This window comes from Myxocyprinus asiaticus, chromosome 36, assembly GCF_019703515.2.
Source record: "Myxocyprinus asiaticus isolate MX2 ecotype Aquarium Trade chromosome 36, UBuf_Myxa_2, whole genome shotgun sequence".
Classification (NCBI taxonomy): domain Eukaryota; kingdom Metazoa; phylum Chordata; class Actinopteri; order Cypriniformes; family Catostomidae; genus Myxocyprinus; species Myxocyprinus asiaticus.
Window position 1 is genome coordinate 10,866,433 of NC_059379.1, and position 19,622 is coordinate 10,886,054.

Genomic DNA, 19,622 nt, shown 5'->3' on the forward strand with positions numbered 1-19,622 from the left:
CCTTGCATGTGGAAGCATACCTGGCAATAAAGCTCATTCTGATTCTGATTTCTTCTGAAAACTATAAGTCATATTGGATAAATGCTTCAGGTAAATGATTAAAAATAGGTTCTGCTAATCTTTATACAAGTTTCAGTCATGCTCATGTTAATTATTTTCAGTTTTACACAGTAACTGGGTCCCTCCAGGCTATTGGAAGGCAGCAGAAGGTCATTTTGAGGTCTCCCATCATCCAAATAGTTGTCAACATGGCGTGACTGTAAGGAGACTACTGGCAATCCATTCTGGGCGAGTTGTTTTGCACAGTGGCAATGGACGAAATTGCTGATGGTACTCCCATGATCCCCTGGGGCCAGCTTGTTCCGAAAACCCTCAGCTACCCCACCAGAACAATCCAGGACTGGGAGGGGTATTGTCAAAGTGCTTTGTCCCAGTGACAGGGGTGTGGAGTGGACAAAGGACAGTCCCTGTACTAGGCATGGTATAAATGGGTTATCTCCAGGGCGCAACAAACAGTTTACTGTAGATCATGGCATTACGGAGCCCATTTTTTTCACTGCTGCTAATGCTGCTGGGTCTGGTGCTGGACAGAGCCTCCACCTATGCATTCAACCCCAGTCGTCTTCAACAGCACAAAGTCCTCCATCTCGGTGAGAAACCAAACGAAAACCAGCTGACCACTAACATTTCTGGCTCAAATTTTTGTGTTTCTCAAAGATCTCACTGCTGAAAATGTTTGCTGGTCTTAGCTGGTCTCCCAGCCTGATCTGGTTTGTTTTCAAGTGATTGGCCTCCCAGCTAAATCAGCTGAGCACCAATTTAGTCAGGCTGGGAGGCTAATTTAAACCAGCTAAGACCAGCAAACCATTTTAGACTGATTTAAACTGGCTTTTCCATTCAAAAATATCCATTTTCTTTCTTTTACCTCTTTGCTGTACTGGGATAACACCTTTCATTTGCTGCCTCACAAATCCAGTGGACCTTGTCTATATGGGGGGAAAAAAGTTAACAGTTTTGCATGGACAGAGTGATTTGTATTGAACTAAAAGACTTCACTGATTTTGACTTAACTGTCCTTCTGTTCCTAGACTGGCCAAAGGACTGTGGCCTGGCTCATTTTAAACCAAATACAGTGGAGCGTATTGTGTCAGGCAACGAGGCAAGACCACATTCCTGGCCATGGCAGGTCTCACTGCAGGTAAATTACTCTTAAAATGGCACAACATGACTCAGATGGAGTGCAACAAGTAAAATGAGGAAGTAAGTGATCTTTATTTGAGGTCTGATTGTCGTAGGTTCGTCCCAGAGGCAGTAAACATTATGTTCACGTGTGTGGAGGAACTCTGATCCACAAGAACTGGGTTCTTACTGCTGCACATTGCTTCCAAAAGTAAGACATGATCCTTATAAAAAAAAAAAAAAAAATGAAATAGAGGACGTTAACACATAAAGAGTCAAGCAATATTTTAAGTTGCAATGAAAGACCTTTTAACAAGAAAAATTATAAGTGTACCACCAGTGAGGAAAGTAAATATAACTACCAGTAGCCTACCTAGATATGTTTGAATTAGATACTCAACACAGTATTTAATAAATGACAATTAGTGAAATAATAATTAGCAGATAAGCAGTAAGTCCCTCTCTCTTAGTTTTACTTTTTTTTTTTTTTTTTGCTCAGAGGCAAAGCAGAGGATGCTAGCAGCTGGCGCATCGTTTTGGGTAAGCATCAGCTGAAAAGAGCGGAGTCAGCTGAGCGTAATTTTCCCGTGAAGAGGATCTACAGGCACGAGCACTTTCGTTATCCAGCCCACAGTGAGCTGGACTATGACATTGCATTGGTCAAAGCTGGCACAGATATCCAGACCAGTAATTTCATCCGATACGCCTGCCTGCCGCGCAAGCAGACCAACCTTAAACCAGGGCACTACTGCTGGGTGACTGGCTGGGGAGACACACGAGGTACCGTACAGAAGTGCACCAAAAGCCTCTGTGCTTAATGTCAGATTCAGAATTAGCACATTTTGTTCATATAAACATACTTACTAGAGCACAGATCTATAAGAGTCAATCAGAACATCAAACAAGAGATGTGTTTTACAAGTTCCAACTGGTAGGGCATGGCATTGTCAACACCAAGGTCATGGGTTCAATTTCCAGGAACACACAATGATGACATGTATATCTTTAATGCACTGTTAATCACTTTGGATAAATACATCTACAAAATGTGTGAATGTTAATGTCTCCCAAGACATGGGGAAGTGTTGGGGAAGCTACTTTAAAACTAGCTACGTCTGTGTTGTGTTTTAAACTACAGTCAATCTACTCTTTTAAGAAAGTAGTTAGCTACACTTCAAGTTACTAACAAAAAGTAGCTAACTACACTGAAGCTGTTTAAAGAGGAAAATATTTTTTAAATATATAACAATCAGATGATTTTTTTTTTTATTCTGCAATCAGAAATTCTTAAAGGTGCTGTAAGCAATTTTAGCATTCTGAAGCTTTCTCACTGAGTCATTGAATTAGTCATATCTTTAAGAGAGGAGGAAATATTTTTTTTGCATCTTTTTCCATGAAAAAATCATTTATAGCACCTTTTTTTATCCTTTATATATTTACTTATATCTTTTTTTTAAATAAGGATTGTATTGACATGTTATGAAAATTGGGGTGACAACATTATATTGATGTTATGACATGAGGAATCAAATTTTCCATGTTTTTTTTTTTTTTTTACATATAAGAAGTCATTGTATTATAAAAAACAAACGGAAAGTTTCAGAACTCAAAACTTCCTCCTTACTGCAAAAAGCATTTTTCGAAACCAAGCTGCCAAAATGACTCGTACACTACTTCTTCCACATTGTGATGTCACACTGTGGTAGACATTTGCATCTGACAGCCTCCGTTACAACACATCAACGATTACTTTACCTAGTCACCTTCGTAGCCCTGCCTAGTAGTTGTGAGCAGTGAGATGGCAAGGAGAGAGCACGTCAGTCAAGAGCAGAGAGCCAATCACAACAGTGGGCGTTTACTGTCAAGTCTTAAAGGAGAAGCAGCTCCAAATTGAGCATTTCTGACAGAGGGTCAGAATAAGTGTGAAAGATTATCATGTTTTACAAATATATGACTGTTTTTGTGCAAAAAAACTTTACAAATTGTATTAGTGAACCTTAAGGAACATATTAAAATAATAACTATAACTATTTCATTTACATGAACCATCTAAACGAACCGACTCACTGAAATTAATTGGAGTTCCCAATGCTAAATATTGTGAATCGTTTTATTTTAACTAATTAATTTACACGAACTTTCCAGAGGAACTGGTTCACTTAAATGATTTGGATTCCCAGTGTTTCAGTTCGCAATACAATGTGACAAATGTAGTGTTTTCTGATGCTACAACGATACTTGTGGGAAAATGTAGGTTACTGGAAAAGCTACACTGCTGTGATAATAGCTGAGCTACTGTCACACTACTGAAAAATTTTGTTAAGTTAGTAGCACTGCTACATTTACACTGATCCCAGATAGTGTAGTTAGGTCTTGAAATAAATTTGCTAGAGCATCTATGAAATCATTGGCTTAAGATAGTGTGTGTACAGTAAATAACTGGTATGTAAATGTAGAACTGGTTTATTTTAATCGCCTGAAGCAAAAACAATGAATATTAATATTGCAAAGTTTACAAAGGGAGTTGATCCACTGATCCAGGGCTGGTGTTTGGCATCTTTTCTTCTGTAAATTGTAGGTGGAAAAGAAAACGTGTCACTTGCTGAGACACTGAACCAAGCTCGGCTCCCAGTCATTGACTACAAGACCTGCCGTCAGAAGAAGTTCTGGGGTGACCGTGTGAGAGACTCCATGATCTGCGCCGGGTTCCGTGACACAGAAGGAACCCCAGCCGCCTGTCAGGTAAGAATAGCTTTATGAGAAAATTCAACAAAGAACTCTATCTTCAAACCCATTTTTTCCAAGACTTCTTCTACCTTCTGTGTGAATCTTATTCCTCTAGGGTGATTCTGGTGGCCCTCTGCTGTGTCAGGTGGGGCGTGACCACTGGGAGGTTCATGGCATTGTGAGCTTTGGTCCCATTGGATGCACAGTGGAGAACAAGCCCAGTGTTTTCACCCGCACTGCAGCCTACATCCCATGGATAGAGGCCACTCGCATCAGAGACTTCTTCCTGCACTGATTAACCATCTTTAAGAATTCTTTACCCACATCTGCGGGCACAGGAAGCATTGTGATAACAGCTTTAGCTGGGTCTGGCCTTTGGACTTGGTCAGCCAGTTGTGGTCCATGTACTGAGAGCTGGTGTACAACATAGCCACCAGCCACCAAAGTTAGGGTAGTTTGCACTGCTTTGAGGGTCGTTTCTCCACTATGCATGTGAGATTCTTCTGGGCTTCGCTGTTGTTCATAACTGTAAAGTTTTTAACTGCTTTCAGCTAGCCAAGCAACATTTTCTGTAAAACTAGATCTGCAAGAGTCCTGGCTATTGTACATTAAACTAATGACGCAAATTTTTCTGAAAGGACTGGCATGTACTTTCGCCTTCTCTCTAGGGCAGTCCAGTGAACAGTCCTTAAGGTGCTTTGATGGTCAGTTTCAAGTATTGAGAGAAATATCTCGTCCCTTTGACACGATGGTTTTAATGGTTTTCACTGAACAGAGAGCAAGTAATTTCCACACATATTTATCAGCAAATGCAGGGTATTTCCCAAGATAATGTCCCTAAAAAGGACTAAATTCCAAACATGCAAATTTTGTCATCATTCACTCATCCTCATTTTATTCTAAACCTGTATGACTTTATGTCTTCCTTGAAATACAAAAGATGTTATACAGGATAACAGACTCAGTCACCATTCACTTTCATTGCATCTTTTTTTTCCCACAGCGAATGTGAATGGTGACTGGGGCAGTCATTCTGGACATCTTTTTTGTTCCACAGAAGAAAGTAAGTCATATAGGTTTGGAATGACATGAGGGTGAGTTAATGATGACAGAATTTTCATTTTTAAGTGAACAAACCCCTTAATAATTGTGAGTATCTGGGGTAGTGGTGTAATACTGCTTGGATCATAATAAATATGAATATAAATATTACTATTATTTAATAGAACAAATAATAGAATAAATAATAGTTATTCTGGTTGAGAAATACTGACTCTAAAATCTTAAAATACTTTCACTCAAAATATTATGTGGAGTATCAAATATAACTAAAAGTAGCTGAATGAATGACATTTATTGTGCAGTAATATGGTAATTATCACTCATCTGTACTCTGTACATTGACTGTCTAACCTGCATACAAATAAACCATTTGTAAACAATGTCTGTCGATTCATTTTTATGTGCCAACAACATTGTTAAAACAATGAACGTTAAGAAGAACTTAATTTGCTAAACTTTTTTTTTCTTTTTTTTTTTTTCTGTCAAATGCCTGAAATGACAAGGAATGTTCCAAATGGAATAAGTGAAGCTCATAGGACAGCATCTGTGGCATAATGTTGTTGATTACCACAAAAATAATTTCAGTAAGGCCCTGTGACTATAAGGGCCGCCAGCCCACTTATGTTTCTAATTCAAAACAAATTTGAGCCACTCTTTACAATTTTGAAATGTGAATTTTCTGACTATTATTTAATACTTTAGGCTTCATAGGGTTAAGTTTTATGCTTTGCATGAAAAGTGCTGTCGAACAAAAACATTTATTAATAATAATAATTTAATAATTGTATTTATTTATCACACATTATACATTTGCACATATACAGTGAAAGTCTTTTTTTTTCACATATCCCAGCTAAGCTGGGGTCAGAGTGCAGGGTCATACTTATTATACTATTCATTGCTATTTACTGCATCTCTCCCCAATATTACAAAAAATAACTGTGCTTAGGTGGTTGGGAAAAAGAAGACATGGAAATTTTATTTTGTGTGGTACAAAAGTACTGACCTAGAAACGTCAAGTTTGTCGAGACAGACTATAATGTTAATCTGACAAAACCTTGTCTGAAAGTTTAAAGTAGTTTGAAATACTTGAAGTTAGGCATTTTTACAGAAAGAAAGAAAGAAAGAAGAAGAGTGCATCTTAAAGCAGATTAAAGGGCTTGTAAGTTTTGACCACTGAAGTTTGAAATCGTGAACATTCAAAAACAGACTCTTAGATCATTTAAAAATTCTGTGAATATAATCTACTCTAAGGGATTTTGGCTTACATGATGCCTTCACAGGGCTTTTCGATGGGAGAATAATAATGGTAGCCAAGCTGTAGGATCATTGCAAACAGAATTTACAATAAAATGACCAAATGACCGCTATTTTTGAACCCCACACCTTTCAGCCCTTCGAAGCTCTCACAATGGAGGGTAAAGTCTTAAAAGTAAATAGGAAATAGGGATGATCACTTCTGAGTGGAACACACCCCATCTTTCAGATGAGTTACAAAAGATACAGCAGTGTGAGCCAGAACTGCCTGAACTCTTTGCCAAGTTTCACCAAACCCACATGTACATGCTGTAGGTGTCTATTTGTTAAATTCTTTATAAAGTGTTTGATGAAGTTAAAATTTCAATGTATTATTGCCCCTTTAAATATATGCATGTTTACACATCACACATTTTGTTACATTCTTGTTTTTTGTATGCATAATTTGTAGTATTTACATTATGTATAACAAACATTAAAATAGTACTGTCTCTTTAAGAACAATGGCTGTTCAGCTAATGTGTTTCGGTTGATCGGTTTCTTTCTCACGACCGTGCTGTATGTTTGAGTTATTCTGACTGTAAATAACAGAACGGGTATTAAAAGAGACTTAAATCAATGAGAACTGATTGTGTGGATCTCAACTTTGAAAGATAGTTGGACTGAGGCCCTAAAAGAAAATTGGTCCCAGAGCCCTTACTAGTCATAATCCACCCCTGATTGAAATACACCATCTCAAAAGTATAGCCACAAGATGTAAATATTATACATTAACATGATTTTAGCATGATAAAATCACGATTTACTGGCGTTGTCATCATTACAGCACAGTTGTAATATTGGCTATAACCATACAGAGATAAGGTTAGCAACTTTATCACTCAAATCATGTTGACAAATTTACATCTCGTAGCTAAACTTTTGAAACTGTATTTTTTAATGTTTATGAACTAGCCCCATTAACTTCCACTATAAGTGCCTCACTGTTACCACATTTATTTTTTAAATAAATGAAGGACGAGTTAAAATTAATGTATCAAAATTTAGCCACAAACGCTGCTGACTGAGCTTAACTTGTTTTGAACTCAGAACAATCCTTTAAATACTAAATCATCCAACATTTCAGTCAGTCATGTAATTCAGTCATAAAACACTGATCATTAACACAATTATTGTATTACACTGCCTAGTTAAATTTAATACCACACAAATGAAGAGTATAAGACAGGTGAACATTGCATTTTATTTTAGGTGGGTGCAGAGCTGATGTGGCCAGTTTAGGAACACCAAATTAACATTTCAACCCAGCCAGTACTGAAACAAAATACATGTATCTTAACAGTTTACAATGAGAACAATCAAAATTGATTAAATGACTAAGAATTCCTCTATCATCAGATAAGGTACGGCTGCAACTGATACCAACCAAGACATGTACATGCCAACAGATCTTTATGATAATATAAACACTGACTGACATACTCATTATCAGCACATTCACAGCTATGCATTCCATACATTTGGAGGCCGTCTGGCTCAGCAATTTAAATATTACACCTAAAATGCATCTGAAAAAGCCAGTACACACGTGGTTGTCCACATGAAGTTCTTCTCCAAGAGTTTAAATGGGAATAGAGGAGGGTGAAAAAGGCTGAGGACTGGTTCAGAGTCAAAATAAGTTCATAGTTTGAGCTCTCAGTGAACCTCAGTAATGTGAAGGTGTCCTCCCCTTCAGGTGATCCCAGTTGTTGTACAGAGCATACAGCCCTGACATGGCTAAACCAACAAGACCTCCTCTGGCAGCTCCTTTGAGTCCAGCTGCCAAAAAAACAAAACAAAAAAAAACATATCTATCATGTTCATTGTGAGATTTTAAGCATATAGGCACTTTTTCAGCACTTTAGTCATTGTGATTTCTGCTCACCTGTGGATTTGAAAAGCATCCCTGCTAACGTTCCAGCAGCCACTGTGTTGAGATCATCCTCTGCGCCCCTGGCCTTCTCAATGGCCACACCAAACACACTATATAAAAGAGCTGTGAAGATAAGGAGAAACCAAGATTACAACAGGTATGCATATGTTATTTAGTGAATCAGCAAATTATAATATTATCACATTTGATTTCTAGGAATGTGTGTTTTAAAAATTTTTTTTTTTTTTTTTAAGTCATTCAATTATTTTTTTCTCATGACTGATTATTGCGGTCACTTCCAAGTGCTCATGCTGGTGCCTATGATTTGAGTGAATTTCATACCCACTGATCCTAGCGTGTTGGCCCACGAGGCCCCTTGTCGTGTGACCATGTTCAAAATCCTGACAAAACATTTAAAAAAGGTCTAAATTACAACAGGATTAGTTTAATCATAATCGCTCGTCAACTTAAACTGTGTATTTATTTTCCCATTTCTTTATATTTAAATGGATCCTGAATCCTCCATTATGTACTCATACATCATAATTTTTATTTAAAATGCAAACACACTTACTGTACATTTCTGGGTTTCGACCATGCCATGTCTCTTGTTTCCTTCAGACCCATACGGAACCCATTAAGTGTGCCAAAAGCAGCACCTTTATGGAAATATGCGACAGAGAACTGGAATTAGAGCTGGTGCAGGTCAAACATGTGATGTGCTTTATAGTCTTCAGATAAACAGGCCTCACCTGTTATACAGCATCCCCCAATGGTAAAAAAGGCCAGCTCAAAGCGGCCACGGGTTTTATTTGCCCCAGTTGGCAGAATGAACTCATCTGTGTCCTAAGAGAGTGAGAAATGCAACATGAACGTGACAAAGTTCTAACACAGTATTAAAAACATAGGCACCACAGGCAACCTCAAAAACAAGTGTAATGTACCCATAAGTACTGTCATTCCTTTAACACACATATCATTTATTACAAATAACATTTTAAATCACACTTTTTTTGTCTGTTGAACCCTAAAATATATGTATGTAAACCCTGTAATCTACTCCAGGGGTCTTCAAACTGGGGTCTTTTCAAAACATTTCAGAGAGAGAGAAAAAAATAAAATAATTTACAGAAGCTTTACAGTATAATTACAGTTTTATTCAGCTTTCTAAAGACTACAAATACAATTAAATTAAACTGAAAATGTTTCTTTTATACTTATATTACTAAAAAAGTTGGTATGACAAAAGATACACTTTAACTTAATTTTCCAGACAATATTTTAATAATTTCTTTTAGTTTTAGAACAATGTCAAAGCTTATTTTTAACATAAATAAATGCTTACTATTTCTCTCACACATTTAAAATGTATATGAAAATATGTAGCGGTCTTTATATTTAAGAAAGGAGGTCCCTCATAAGGAGATCATCATTTTTGGGGGTCCTTGGCATCAAAAAGTTTGAAAACCCCTGTCCTTTAAAGGAACAGTTCTCCCAACCACTCTGACCACTCTTTAGGTCCATACAATGCAAGTGAATGGTGACCAAAACTTTGAAGTTCCAAAAAGCACATAAAAGGCAGTATAAAAGTAATCCATATGACTCCAGTGGTTTAAACCATGCCTTATGAAGTATCCAATCGGTTTTGGGTAAGAACAGACCAAAATATAAATCCTATTTACCTCTTCATCTTGCCATTCGCAGTTTCTAGGCACGACCATGATTTCAAGCTTGATTACACTTCCTAGCGGTTGACGCATGCGCAGAGTACTAGATGACACTAGGAAGTGTAATCGAGCTTGAAATCAAGATTGCCAAGGAAACTTCTGATGTCAAAATTTATAGTGAAAAAGATGATACATTTTGGCCTGTTCTCACACAAAACCAATTGGATCGCTTCAGAACACATGGATTAAACCACTGGAGTCTTATGGATTACTTTTATGCTGCCTTTATGTACTTTTTGGAGCTTCAAAGTTTTGGACACCATTCACTTGCATTGTATGGACCTACAGAGTTGAGATATTCTTCTAAAAATCTGTTCTTCAGAAGAAAGTCATAAACATTTGGGATATCATGAGGATGAGTAAATGATGAGAATTTTCATTTTTGAGTAAACAATTCCTTTCAGTCTCAAATGTTGGTGTCGACATTAGAAATGAATTAGACCTGTTCACTTTTACAATGGAAACCACAGATTGTTTGGAAATACAACTGTTACATTACTGTAACTCACCTGTACAAGGTACCGAGGGTCAACGTTGAGGTAGGGAGAGAGAGGGCTCATACCAGTCACTGAGAATTAAAGATTATACATTGAAGCAAATTTATAGATACTCCACTTTAACTCATTTGACCAGATAGTGACTGTTAAAAGAATAGTTCACCCAAAAATATAAATTCTGAATGGTAGGGAGTCTAGGGACTACAACCCCTAGCAAATATTATGGAATCACCACACTTAGAGGATGTTCACCCAGATTTTTTACTTCGTAGCAAATAAACAAATCACTTATATGACACAATACAATTTTTGTTAATAGCTGAACATTCTGGCTTTGTGAAACATCCCTCAAACAAATTATATTACATTATTTTAATTAATGGCATTTTCTTTTTTTTTTTTTTTCAGATCAAGTAGAGAACAAATTATGGAATCACATTGTAATTTGCATTTCTAAAACAAATACCAGCACAAGTCTAAAAATGCTAATCAGTCTCCAGTTAAAAGAGAGTGCTTACAGACCTTAACGAGCTGTTGGCCTTGGCTAACTGAAAGGAAACATGGCCCCTACAAGAGAGTTGTCATTTTGTCAGCTGTGTCTAAAATTTGGATCAAGTATAAACAAAATGGGAAGGTTATAAAAGGAAAACATACGGGTAGACCAAGGAAGACGTCAAAGCGTCAGGATAGAAAACTCAAAGTAATATGCCTTGAAAACAGAAACTGCACAACAAAACAAATGAAAAACAAATGGGCGGAAACAGGAGTCAGTGTTTGTGACAGAACTGTAAGAAATCGGCTGAATGAAATGGGATTTACATATAGAAAAGCCAAACGAATACCAGCACTAACACCTAAACAGAAGAAAAAAAGGCTACAGTGGGCTAAAGAGAAGCAATCATGGAGTGTGCATGATTGGATGAAAGTGATATTCAGTGAGGAATCACAAATCTGCACTGGCCAAGGTGATGAGGCTGAAACTTTTGTCTGGTGTGGTTCTAATGAAACATATAAAGATGACTGCCTGAAGAAAACAATAAAATTTCACCTGTCAGACTCATTTATGATATGGGGTTGCATGTCAGGTATATGACCAGGGGAGATGGCAATCATTACCTTAGTCAATGCACAGGTGTACATTGAAAATTTGGACAATTTTCTCATTCCATCAATAGAACATAGGTTTGGTGATGAAGTCATTTTTTCAGGATGATAATGCATCTTGCCACAGAGCAAAGAGTGTTAAAGCTTTTCTTCAGGAAAGACAAATCAACTCAATGACATGGCAAGCAAACAGTCCGGATCTCAATCCAATTGAAAATTTATGGTGGAAATTGAAAACATTGGTCAATGACATGGCTCCATCCTGCTAAGCTGCTCTGTCAACCGCTGGAACCAGCTTGATGGAGAATATTTTTTTCATTAGTGAAGTCCATGCCTCAAAGAATTCAGGCCGTTATAAAAGCCAGAGGAGGAACAAAGTACTAATTGTGTTTTGTTTTTGTTTTTTTTGTTTATTATTATTATTCCATAATTTTTTTCCTGAACATTGAGTGATTCCATCATTTATCTGTGATTTGTTTATTTGCTACGAAGTAAAAAAAGCTGGGAGAACATCCTCTTAAGTGTGGCGATTCCATAATTTTGCCAGGGGTTGTAGAAGCATCAGTCACCATTCACTGATGTTCCATTTTTTTCCTTTTACTCCATACAATGAAAGTAAATGGTGATTGAGACTGAAAATGCGGCCTAACATCTCCTTTTCTGTTCCACGGAGAGGGGAGTAAATAGTGAGATTTTGGGTGAGCTTTCCCTTAAAGTAAATACAGATGAGACACAGATTACTTACATGGTACTCCTGCGAGCTCAGTATTTGAATATTCAGGGGCTCCTCCACCGAAAAGACTACCAAGTCCCCCTTTAAGGCCTCCTGATCCAGGTGTATTATTATCCATTTCTTTATAGATTATACTGGAGAAACTGACTCACTGACCAGACTTCCGTACTGACGCGTGTGAATTTTACCCACAAGCTACACCGAGCGATTTTCTTTATCGGTAAGGTTCTGTTTAAAATATGTCCCTCGTAGATACCACTGTCATGAGATATCAAGTATTGATAATAAAAGAGTAGTGTAGTTGTTCAGCTTCTGATAGAGTGTTGCAGCATCTCTGACCTCCACATGCTGCCCTGCCGTAAAGCGAAAAGACACCGCTGACGTAAAGCTGCCGCAAAATGAGTCGCAAGATTACTGAAGATTTCAACGAACAGCCAGAAATGTTACATTAACAGTAAATAAATGTTCATTTTCTACAGCATAGCACGCGAGGTTGATGGTGATGACATCGGTTCATGAAAACACGAAGCCTGTGCACACTTAAGTGGACCTGAGTGTGGATTTACTTTAGGATTAACTGGTTGTTTTACGACATTTTGCGACCATAGAAATAGGGGGTCATGCTACATAATTAAAATGAAATAAAATATAAAAGTTCATTCGCAATAATGAGTTTGCCTTTTAAAAAAAACTACAGAATTCAGGGCAAAAATAATGGCCGTCGTTAGTACATTAACTTTCAAATATGTACTAACTATTAATATTTTTGGCCATTAAAAAAAAAAAAAAAAAAAAAAAACCTCGCCTGATAGCATACGCACATCTACTTGGTGTATCTTTTAGATCTTTCCATCTGGAAAACATCTGCTAATCTCTTAAAAAGACCAGATTTACAAACATTCGAGATAATAAACGTGTCAAAGACATCTGATAAATATTGCTATCAGAGAGGAAACATTTTATATTGCAGCACAAGCTAAAATAAATAAATAAAAAAAAGAATACTCTTACAGATGTAAACACATCAAATAGACATCTGGGTGATGTAGGCCTATGTGTGCTATCAGAGATACGTCTATTTGATGTGTGTGTTTACATCCAGAAGCATTTTTTAGGTTGTTTGCTCATCTGCAATACGTCCATGAGACGTTTCCTCTCAGATGTTAGTAAGACATTCAGCTGATGTCTTTGAGACGTAGCCTATATGATTTATGTTTGTAATTAAATTTTTTTTTATTTTTTTTTATGTTTGGCAAATGTTAACAATGTTATGATTTCCAAGTTAAATGCTCTTAAACAGACATCTCCGAGATGTATCCCCGATGGCACATGTAGGCTATATCACCATCCCAGACAACTATTTAATGTTTTAGGAGTGGTTAATGGTTACTCCTGAAAGATATGGTGCAGTTCCCACTTTGTTGGGACAATCTGGCACTTCAGAATCACAAGCTGTAAGTATGTTTGATTATTTGTGTATTTATCTGCTACCGAGAGTTCAAATGCGGAGTTTTGTGTTGTAGCTATGGTGTACACCCAGTGCACAGCTGTAGGCCTCTGTTAACCTGCTAGCTAATGTTATTGTGTTGAAATAGTTTTGCTAATCAGCTGCGGGCCCACTACAATTGTGTAGAATTATGCAGATTGTTTGTTGTTCTTACCATCATGAATAGTGATCAAGTGTGGAGATGGATTTATTTTTACAAATGGTAATTTTACGTCCGTAATCCATGGTAGTGCTCGGCTAACTTGCTATGTAATGTTATTGTTTTGGTAAGGGTTTACTATTCAGCTGTGGGCTGGCTTTTACCTAAAACTATGTAACAAAATGGTCGATCTCAAAAGTCTTATATAATTATAGAATTACAAAATGTAATGTTAAGGCCGCTATCGGTAGTCCATGGCTAACTTGCTCACTAACTCTCTAATACTGCCGGTAATGTCCAACCAGGGAGAAAGCCTCTGTTCTCCATTCATATCTTTGGTGAAAACAATTTTCCCCATTCTGATGGTTGATGTGAACATGAACTGAAGCTCCAGACCCGTATCTGCATGATTTTATGCATTGCACTGCTGCCACACGATTGGCAGATTAGATAATCGCATGGATGAATGTAGGTGCCAGATGGGCTGGTTTGAGTATTTCTGTAACTGCTGATCTTCTGGGATTTTCACGCACAACAGTCTCTAGAATTTACTCAGAATGGTGCCAAAAACAAAAGCATCCAGTGAGCGGCAGTTCTGCGGATGGAAATGCCTTGTTGATGAGAGAGGTCAACAGAGAATAGCCAAACTGGTTCAAACTGACAAAGTCTACGGTAACTCAGATAACTGCTTTGTACAACTGTAGTGAGCAGAATAGCATCTCAGAATGCTATTCTGAGATGCGGGTTGGTGCTGTTTTGGCGGCACGAAGGGGACCTACACAATATTAGGCAGGTGGTTTTAATGTTGTGGCTGATCGGTGTATGTATGTTTTAATAGAGCTGTTTAGGTTGTAGTCCAAAACCCCAGAAGAGGATCAGCATTTTCAAACCATGGGTTCCCTCTGGATTTTCGGGAAAATTATGTTTTACAGAGACAGTTTGGAAAGTGTTAGTAAGTTGGTGTGAGGTATGATTGTGTGTAATTTGTTGAATGAATTTTCAAGTATCTTGAAGTAATGTTTAACACAGACCTCATTTTACTTATATATTATAAGAACCCATAGGAAATTTCCAAGGGAGGACCGTTTATACTTAGATTAAAATAATAATAATAATAATAATAATAATAATAATAATAATAAATAAAATGAATGGAAGAGCCGTAAACTGACACCTACCTGTCGCAAATTGGTTGGCGCCTTCTTTTATAAAACAACAATTTTATCGTAGTAAATTCCACACATAGTTCTTTCCAAATGGATTTGGTTGTGTAAAACATTTTGAAGATTAGCGGACAGGCGCTCAATTCATTAAGTTTGAGCTGTTTCCTCACAAAATCTGTTTATTCAGCACACTGAAGCATCTCCTCCTTAGGCTCACTTAAAATTCTGACTGATGATGAAGCTTGTCCACTAGATGGCAGCCAATGACAAATCTTTTTTTTCCTTTCCTTTCCTTTTTTTTTTTTTCTTTTTAATTTCAAAAGTTTTCTGAAGTCACTTGAACATTTTTTCTTTCTTTTTTCAATTGATTGTTTAGTTTTGTAGAGGAAATATCTGCCTCTCACTATACTGTGTGCCAAAATAAACCATGTCCTGTTATGCGTGCATCAAATCACAAATAGTTGTTTAACACAATGAAGATCTTCTTATCCTCCTAGCTCACATGAGATTTAAGAGGAATTTGCGGTGTAGGAGAGACATTGAATCAGAATTCTATCACCATAGCAATTTTTTTATTCCCCTTTGTTTTCCACCCCTTTAGGTGGAGCCATTGTTGTCATTCTGTGAGCTCAGACTTCCTGGCATCCACACTAGATTACCCAGGGCTTTCAGTGGGAGCAGAAATGGCTCACTGTTCCCCAACAAAAAGACCATTCACAGTTAGTGGAAGGCATCCTATAGACAGCCCACAGTCCTGAAAAGAACCAGAGGCAACAGAATAGAGACTGGCACCCTGAGAAACATGGTCGCACTGGGAAATGACTTTGATGGCATGATGAATAAATCTCTCAGAATATCATTTTATCACACTTGTGTTGTATCCACATGCTTTGTGTTGGCCTCTTATTTTGAGACTTTCTTGTGCCAAAACTCAAGAACAATGCTAAGTACAAGCAGAAAACTCCGCTGGGTAACCATGGAGATGTTAAAGGAGTGCAGAGCCCCTGTTCCCTAAACTTGTTTTGAGGAGATGTGAGGACAATGGGGGTGGGGGGTTCAAAGGGGTTCTCTGAAACTTTTAGATGAAGACTTTAAAGGCATCACGCTTTTTATTTTTTCATGAAGACAAAACAAGTATGGCACATGCTGTTTTTTTGATTGTTTTGTCTTTTAGATTCATGCTTAAAACAGAAATATAAATAAAATCACTATTAGATGGTTTAATATTTTATGGCCGACTGGCAAACATGAGTGACATTTTAAAATGGGGTCACTGGCACGTCATCCTAAATATATTTAAAGGTGCTATATGTAAGATTGACAACAAATGTTTGAAATGGGTACTGCAGTCCAAATTGAAAATATTGAAGAGTTGTCTGCCCCGCCCCAGACTCGAAGCTCATGCGGGTTGCCAGAATGTTGACGCGCAAATTAGCCAACTCAGCATCCATTTTAAAGGATTTCTGGGCTTTAAGCTGTCTCCATCTTCCAAAGGCATCTCCAGTATTTATCCTTGTTTTACTACGCCTCTGGTCATGGTGGTTTTTAGACAGATGGCGAGGCTTTTTAGGTCAGGTGGAATCTGTTATTTCTGATCCAGTTCATTTGCTGGCTTCCATGGCTGCAGCACGCAGTGTTGTTTGCTTGCAAACTTGTTCAAATTTGGGAACCCGGCGGTGTTGAAATACTATTGGTGAGTGGGCAGTGGGCGGGATCGCACAGGCCAAAACATAAACAGAATTTCCATCCCGGAATGGAAACTTCAAAGTAGAATATACTGGCTGTAGCACTGTTATCGGAGAAGCCATTATTTCAACTTAGCATATTTCCTAATTCTCTAATGACATATTATGGTCATTTTATGATTTAGTACAGTAAAAATATTACATATAGCACCTTTAAGACACAAACAGTACGAAGAAATCACAGTGAGCTTGTACACACTACTTAGCTGGGGGAATCTCAAAAAGAAATGTCCGTGTCATATTTCACCCCAAAATCAAAAGAAGAACATAAGAAATTATAGTATATTTTGCATGAAGAAAATGAAACTTATTGTAGGACCTTTGTGACATTTTCTTGACATTTGAGCACATTTCCACTCATATTCTCATTAACATTATGCAATTTTTTTTTTTATAAAAATGATGCTGCCCAGAAAACAAAAATCATTATAAAATCAGTACAACCTTTTATTTAAAATCAATTATTTCAGGAAAGCTTTTTCTTGATTGCATAATTTTGTATTCTGTTTTATTGATAATAATCTCTTAATATAGATTTTTTTATATTGTGTACATTTTATAATTTTTCTTTTTATATCTTGTTTTCTCCTATGTATAGGGCCTTAAGAAACAACCTTTTAAGGCGCTATATAAAAACAAAGTTTATTATTATTATTATTTGATGCATGTGGCCAGATTATTTTCTTTATTTTATACTTTTGCTTATATGATATTATGCTTGAAATCAATTTTAATCAGTTCTGCAATCATATTCATATATCTACGTTCATGTATTCAATTCTCTATTCATTCATATCATCATTGGACTCATGTATCTATACATTCATACTACCAGTGTACTCAATTGTATTTAACTTGCATGCTGGAATATTAGGTCATTCTCTTTATATAACATTGTATGAGAGTTTGTGCAAACTCTATGACCTCCAGAGACCTCAGAGTCAGATAGACCTTAGTGTCTGGTTTTTATTCTTTATTGTCTAAACCTTGTGCAGTCGAGACACAAGATGTCTCGATTGCTTTGCTCATCTTGCTGAGCTCTGTAATTTTTGATACCTAGCTAGAACAAACATACAACAGGGTCTGTTTTGGACTTTTAGACTTATCCACAGTTTTCGCACCTCAATAGGTCAGAGCTCCCTGACATGACACCCTGAGTTATTGCCTAAAATCACACAGAACTCTTGCACTTAAAAAGGAAGTGCTTTTGCACGTACACAAAGGGTTTTAAAGACCTTAACAAATCTTTGGTTGGCAGACTAATCTCTCACTCTTTGCTCTCTGCATCTGATTCCAACTCTGAGGCCTCAGATCTATACTTTGACTTTTTCTCATTTACTTAGTTCCTTAGACAATAGTCTGTATTATTAGTTTTGTTCCAGGACTTAGTCCTTGGGTATATCTTTAGATTTATTTACTCAACATTTACAATCAAGCATTTTATTTCTGTATTGTTACATTTATTAAATATTCATATTTATTTAGATTTTATTTCATATATTAATTCTTTCAAATTAAAGTTGTTATTCCTTCTACATATTATCTGATTTATTTAAGTTATTTCCATCTGCTGGATCTCTCTGCACCATTATTATTATTACAACAAATACTACCATGATGAATACTTACTATTGCATTTTACAAATGTACATTACAATATAAGTAAAATATTAAATTTCTATTACAGTAACAAGAATGCATTTTTTTCCCCATTACAGTTGACTACTGACAGGGGTATAGTATGCTTAACTGTCCAAGTTGCTAAATATAACATCTTCTTTTTTCTTTTGACTTTGGGGTGATATACGACTGAAATTTTTCCAGATACATGACACAGAAATGTCTTGACCTTCATATTAAAGGTCAGTAGAGACAGTACTTGCCAGGCTCCGGAGGGACATGAACGATTCACTGTGTTGGCTAGCTTGTTCATATAAACGACACAAGAACGATTTAAACAGAATCACCTGTTTAATATCCCTGAAAACTTGAAATCCACCCAAACTCAACAGCTCCACCTTAATGTGGATTTGTTTCATTAAAACACAGTTGACATTTACAACAAATTTATGCAAGCTTTATAATATCCCAGATACAAAGTAAAATCCAAGGGCCAAAGTTGTCCCTTGGCATAGCTCTTGTCATTTCAAGCTCTATGTTATACTCTGGCAGTGCTTTAGGATTCTGGCATGACTGTGAATGTTCTCTACTGTGCTCTGCCAAGTTTTGCTGTCCTCTCCCACCAGTTTGGGCATTGTCCAGCATTGAGGAGCCAGTGTGGGGGGCCAGAAATTGAGCCAGACCCCAGGCCCCATCCCCCGAGTACATGCAGGAAGGGTGGGGTACCCCACAGAACGAGAGGAAGAGGAGTGGAGCACTAACAAGGGGTCTGAAGAGGACATGGGCATACAGCAGAGAAGCATCTTTTAATTTCAGCCTCAACATATGTGAGTTTGTGAAAGAAGCTAAAAGCTGTCTAATTTGAAAGATTATAAGCAAAAGCATTCTTTAATGTTTTTGTAAGGGTGACTTTTAAATTATGACATCTATGTTAAAACATTTATCTGTAACGAAGCTCAGCAATGACAGGCAGACGAAGACGATGATGATGTAGGAACCCAGGTGCAGTTTATTCAAACGTGAGTATATTCCAGAATGTGAAACCAAAACAAAACATAAACATGAACATGAACATGAACATGGACTTGACTTGAACATGGACTACATTACACCAAACAATACCTGACAAATGATAACGGCAAACACGAGGGCTTAAATACAAGGACATGGGTAACAGGTAAACAAGACAACCAATCACAAGACTAAACTATAAACAAGATAACAAGACTAAATTAATTTTAACAAATGAA

General features: G+C 37.0%; 2 protein-coding genes across 2 annotated transcripts; one reads left to right on the forward strand and one right to left on the reverse strand.

Annotated features, from left to right (window-relative positions):
* The first annotated feature begins 192 nt into the window (after nucleotides 1–192).
* On the forward strand, nucleotides 193–5,368 carry LOC127426951 (elastase-1-like). Its single transcript, XM_051674172.1, has 6 exons — nucleotides 193–650; nucleotides 1,089–1,198; nucleotides 1,296–1,390; nucleotides 1,679–1,959; nucleotides 3,758–3,921; nucleotides 4,022–5,368. The coding sequence occupies exons 1-6, from the start codon at nucleotides 530–532 to the stop codon at nucleotides 4,199–4,201; spliced, it is 951 nt and encodes a 316-aa protein (XP_051530132.1). The 5' UTR covers nucleotides 193–529; the 3' UTR covers nucleotides 4,202–5,368.
* A 2,081-nt stretch (nucleotides 5,369–7,449) lies between these two features.
* On the reverse strand, nucleotides 7,450–12,582 carry LOC127426954 (mitochondrial import inner membrane translocase subunit Tim23). Its single transcript, XM_051674176.1, has 7 exons — nucleotides 12,211–12,582; nucleotides 10,374–10,432; nucleotides 8,890–8,983; nucleotides 8,712–8,796; nucleotides 8,480–8,538; nucleotides 8,150–8,260; nucleotides 7,450–8,043 (listed from the first exon to the last, which is right to left on the reverse strand). Exons 1-7 carry the CDS (start codon nucleotides 12,314–12,316, stop codon nucleotides 7,931–7,933), a joined length of 627 nt encoding a protein of 208 aa, XP_051530136.1. The 5' UTR covers nucleotides 12,317–12,582; the 3' UTR covers nucleotides 7,450–7,930.
* Nucleotides 12,583–19,622: the final 7,040 nt, after the last annotated feature.